Source organism: Piliocolobus tephrosceles, chromosome 19 (genome assembly GCF_002776525.5).
Source record: "Piliocolobus tephrosceles isolate RC106 chromosome 19, ASM277652v3, whole genome shotgun sequence".
Classification (NCBI taxonomy): domain Eukaryota; kingdom Metazoa; phylum Chordata; class Mammalia; order Primates; family Cercopithecidae; genus Piliocolobus; species Piliocolobus tephrosceles.
In genome coordinates this window covers 33883679-33888898 of record NC_045452.1, presented here as the reverse complement: position 1 = coordinate 33888898, position 5220 = coordinate 33883679, and the positions used below count along the sequence as shown (strand labels likewise).

The window sequence follows — 5220 nt, the reverse complement described above, 5'->3', positions numbered from 1 at the left end:
GGTGGGTGGATGGATGGCAGACAGGTGGGTGGGTGGATAGGTGGGTGAGTGGATGGATGGTGGACCGGTGGGTGAGTTGATAGGTGGGTGGGTAAGATGGCGGACAGGTGGGTGAGTGGATGGGTGGGTGGATGGATGGTGCAAAGCTGGGTGAATATTTTTGTTTTCCTAAGTGTTGCATCCGGCTGCTGTTGGCCCCTCCTTGAGTACAGGTCATGACTCCTTAATTGGCTCAGGAGTAAAGCCTGATGTGGAGCAGTGTCGGGCTCTGCAGCAGCCGGTCTCCTCACAGGGTTCAGCCCAGTCTGCTCTCACTCATTTGCCGATTCATTCATTTATTCAATCGGCCAGTCAATAGTCACAGCCCCTCCTGTGTGCCGGGTGGCCATGGATATTGCCCTGGGTAGCACACAGCCCAGCCCTGTGGAGTGGACAGTGGGGACAGTAATGTGGACGCAGTGCAGGTGGATGGCAGCTGGGTCAGGAGGGGCTCAGGGCTGTGGGGAAAGGTGCAGAATCAGGGGAATCCGGACTGGGGTGCAGACGTGGGGGCTGGGATTTCTAGGGTGGAGGTCACCTCTGAGGGAGACAGAGCAAGGGCTCAGGGACATGAGAAGGTTAGAGGTCGCTGCACTTAGGTCAGGGGCCCTAAATTGGAGCCACAGCAAGGAGAGGGCAGGTCAGGGCATGTGGTCAGTGAGGCCCACGGCTTCTGCGCATGGTTGGGTCTGGGGGCCTGAGCAGAGGTGACCACGGTCCAGCACCACAGCAGGTAGGACTCCCCGCCCTTACTCCCCCCCCCACCAACGGAAAGGCAGCTCCAGGGTCGGGGGCACAGCGCCCTGCTTGCCAGCTTGGAGCGCAGCCCCTCACACAGCCCAGAGGAGGACACAGATGGAGGAAGGGCAGGCAGAGGGCCCCCCTGCCGACAGGCCCCGCATCTCCCACCTGCAGGACAACGAAGTGGCTGCCTTGCAGCCCCCCGTGGTGCAGCTGCACGACAGCAACCCCTACCCCCGGCGGGAGTATGCCCACCCCACCGCAAGGCCCTGGCGGGCAGACGACATCCTGGCCAGCCCCCCTCGCCTGCCCGAGCCCCGGCCCTACCCTGGAGCCCCGCACCACAGCTCCTACGTGCACCTGCGGCCGGCGCTCCCCACGAGCCCACCCGCCCACACCCACCGCGACTTCCAGCCCGTGGTGAGTGCCCCCATAGTGGGCTCGGCTCCATCTAATCCCTCAGCTCTCAGGGCAGCAGAAGAGGACCCAGTCCCTGCAGAGCTGCTGGGGGTCCCAGGCTTCGGCCATGGGTGGGTGTCTGGTGGCTCAGCCTGGGACTTGCCCTCTGGTGGCCAAGCAGCGGTCATGAAAGGCCAGCCCCTATCACATCCTTGAGGAACCGGCGTGCCTCCGCCTGCAGCGGCAGCTGGGGGCACCCACGTTGCCCGGGGCTGCTCTGACCCAGCAGGGTCTGGGGGCTGCTGCCTGGGCTCCTCAGTGTGTCCCTTGGGCGTTTCCCGCTCAGCCCCCCTTGGCCGTGCCTGTCCACACAGGTGCGGGGCCGGGGTGGGGCGCCCAGGGCCTGGGTGCAGGGTGCAGCATGGGACACAGCCCATGATGTACCCTTCTCCCCACAGCTCCACCTGGTTGCACTCAACATCCCCCTGCCGGGCAGCATGCGGGGCATCCGGGGGGCCGACTTCCAGTGCTTCCAGCAGGCGCGGGCTGTGGGGCTGGCGGGCACCTTCCGTGCCTTCCTGTCCTCGCGGCTGCAGGACCTGTACAGCATCGTGCGCCGTGCCGACCGCGCAGCCGTGCCCATCGTCAACCTCAAGGTGGGTCAGTCCAGTCCTGAGGGTGTGGGCTCCTCGGCCCCCACGTGACCTCTGGGGCGAACTCCCAGCGGGGGGCTCCCCTTAAGGACCTCTGGAGGCTGCCATGGTAGACACTGCCACCCAGGCTGGTGACTTCAGGGCAGGCTCCGGGTGGGTCACATCCCATGAGGCTCAGGCCAGGGCCTCTGCATCCCTGGGCGCTGCCGCCTCCCCCAGGCCATCCCATGAGGCCCTCCGCATGGTCCCCTGACCCCCACTCCCCCGGCAGTGCCTCTCAGAGGTTCCCGTGCTGCTGGCCCGAGTGTCCACACAGGTGACAGGCCTCACATACAAGCCTGGAATCAGGAACCGTCCCTTGGGCCTCCAGTGCCACCTGGCCTGGTGGCCCCTCTGCCACAACACCCCCCTCCATGTTTGCTTTATTCTGTGGCTCCTTTTCGTGCACTGGGCTGTTTCTGGGTGCCCTGGGGAGGACCACATTCCCAGAAGCAACAGCAGAGGGGTCACGGAGCCAGGGTCCAGGGCTGGGAGCAGGTGGCTGCGGCCCGGTGCTCCCCACCCTCTTATAGCCTGGCATGAGGGGACAGGGTCCCCTGCCTTAGCTGAGGCCTCTTGGAGTCTGCAGAGGCTGCCTGGCCAGGCCTGGCTTCCCTGTGCTTGTTCCCCGGCGGGACATGCCCAGAGGCTGCAAAAGCCCATCCACCCACACACACACGTTTCTCCTCCAGGATGAGCTGCTGTTTCCCAGCTGGGAGGCTTTGTTCGCGGGCTCTGAGGGTCCGCTGAAGCCTGGGGCACGCATCTTCTCCTTTGACGGCAAGGACGTCCTGAGGCACCCCACCTGGTAGGTTCCCAGTGCCGTGTGAGCAGCTCTGAGAGCCCCAGCCAGGGAAGGCGGACAGGCAGGTGGGCGGGCAGGACGGATGGATGGGCAGGCGTGTGCCCAGTGCTCCTAAGAGCAGTTCCCCCTAAGTTTTGGGACAGATCTTATACATGCTCATTACTTAAAAATTATAAAATCCAAAAGAGCATTGAGAAAAATGAAAACTGCTCTGATGATAAGTAATCATTAGCATGTGTTTGAGAGGAATGTAGTTCTAAGAACTCCTTTAAGCGCTCCCGGCCCTCTGCCCATGGTGGATAGATTCCAAGTCTCCCAGGATGTCACCAAACCCGTGGTCAGCCGTGTAAGCATCACAGTGAGTTTATTCACTTAGAATAAACTCCTCAAAGGACAACAGAGTCCAAGCATGTGTGCCCTTAAAATGTTGACAGAAACTTCCAGGGTGTCCAGAAGAACGCTTCATCCCAAATGTCGCTGTGCCCTCCCCACAGGAGCGCCCCGATTCTTCCAACACACATGCTTTTAGGGGTGTCTCGGGGTACCACCCCGCATGTCCCCAGCAGTGCCTGGCCATCTGATGTAACGGAGATGCATGTGCCAAGGGTCTCGGACAGGAGCGCTGTGGGTGGGGCTGGGCCACAGGGCAGGCCGGCAGCCAGGAGCCCAGGAGGCGGAGCTGCTTCCTGGTGAGGCAGCCCCAGGAAGCCTTTGCTTAGGCCTGAGGGCCAGGTCTGCCAGGCCAAGCCCTGGGCCCTCTCCCCTCTGCTGTGGGTGTGTGGCAGCAGCATGGCGTGCAGTCTGGGAGATGCAGCTCCCTCCACAGGCAGCCAGCAGCAAGGCCACGTGGCCCTCCAGGTTGTGGGAGCCTCTGCAGCCCCGTCACCCCTAGGGCCGGCCTCCTGCCTCCACCTTTCCTGCCTGGGGGGGGTGGCCTCTGTCCTAAGTGGAGCAGGTCTGGGTGTGACTGACGGCCTGGCGTCTCTTACAGGCCGCAGAAGAGCGTGTGGCATGGCTCGGACCCCAGCGGGCGCAGGCTGACTGAGAGCTACTGCGAGACGTGGCGGACAGAGTCTCCCTCGGTCACAGGTCAGGCCTCCTCCCTGCTGGGGGGCCGGCTCCTAGGGCAGAATGCCGCAAGCTGCCACCACGCCTATATCGTCCTCTGCATTGAGAACAGCTTCATGACTGCCTCCAAGTAGCCGCCACCTGGATGCGGATGGCCGGAGAGGACGGGCGGCTCGGAGGAAGCAGCCACTGTGGGTAGGGAGCGGCCGGCCAGCCCCCGGCCCCAGGACCTGGCGGCCATACTTGCCTGTATAGTTCACGTGTCATGTAATCCTCAAGAAATAAAAGGAAGCCAAAGAGTGTATTTTTTTTTAAAGTTTAAAACGGAAGCCTGATGCTGACGTTCACCTGCCCCAGCTCTCCCCTGAGCTGTGAGCCCAGCTGGTGCGGCCTGGGTCATGCAGCCTGGGTCAGGTAGGCTGCAGTAGCAATGCCCTGTACAGCCTCTTGGCCTGAATCCGACCACGGCTTGATTGCTCCAGGATTTCCTCCTCTGGGAAGCTGTGCTCACCCCGGCAGGCACTGACTTCATCTCCCACCTAGCACCTCCGTTCTGTGCCCAAAACCCAGACCTGGTAGCAGACGGGCCCCGTGAGGCAATGGGAGCGGAGGCCACACTCAGCACAGAGCGACCTGGGCTCTCCTCCACGGTGTGTGCTTGCCCTGCGATAGATGGGAGGCGGGCTCAGGTCTCTGGGGCTAGGGGCAACCCCTTCTGCTCAGCTCTGGGCTGTTCACAGCAACCCCAGGCGGGAGCAGGTTTCCAAGCTCAGAGGCCCACTGTGACCCCCGGCTCTGGCCTGTCCTCCAACATCACGCACAGGAGCCTGGGGCTGGCTTCCCAAATGACCCATGAGATACATCCAAAGCAGACAGCTCCACGCTGGCCAAGTCCAAGCTGGGAGATACGAGGGTCCTGTGAGTTGGGGTCTGGCAGCCTCCCATCCAGGACCCCTATCTCATGCCCCTGGCTGGGACTTGGCTCAGCCAGCACTTGTCCAGCTGAGTGCCAGGATGGAACAAGGCCACGTCGAAGAGGCTGAGGCTGGCACAGGACATGCAGCAGCCAGCGCACAGGGCAGTGGGGAAGGGCTGCCATCTGTGCACTGCCCATGGACAGGCTGGCTCCAGACGCAGGGCAGTCGTCGGCTGTCTCCTAAGAAACCCACATCCTTGCCTTCCTTGGGACTGAAGGGGACACCCGGGGTGCACACAGGCTGCCCTGCAGGCGAACAAAGCAGCCACGAGGTGCGACGAAGTCCTCTGTCGCAGCCACCCGTGAGATCTGGCAGCATCGACACCAGAGTCATTCATTGTGTGGAGGGACAAGTGGACTCAGGGCAGTGCCAGGCTGACCACAGCACGCCAGCACACACCTGCCTCGGGACTGCGACGAAACTGGTGGGGCTGGTTCTATAACTGTGTGTGATGTGAAGCCCATTCAGACAGGTAAATAAAAGTGACCTTTTACACTGA

At 62.5% G+C, this 5220-nt stretch overlaps 1 protein-coding gene across 1 annotated transcript in view; it reads left to right on the top strand.

The window, feature by feature from the left end:
* The window catches only part of COL18A1 (collagen type XVIII alpha 1 chain), a 54565-nt gene extending 49345 nt beyond the window's left edge, over positions 1–5220 (top strand). Inside the window, exons 38-41 of the mRNA XM_026447429.2 lie at positions 955–1200; positions 1638–1835; positions 2564–2679; positions 3668–5220. Of these exons, the coding sequence (XP_026303214.1) occupies positions 955–1200; positions 1638–1835; positions 2564–2679; positions 3668–3878 (771 nt within the window). The 3' untranslated portion in view covers positions 3879–5220. The remainder of the gene's footprint in view (positions 1–954; positions 1201–1637; positions 1836–2563; positions 2680–3667) is intronic.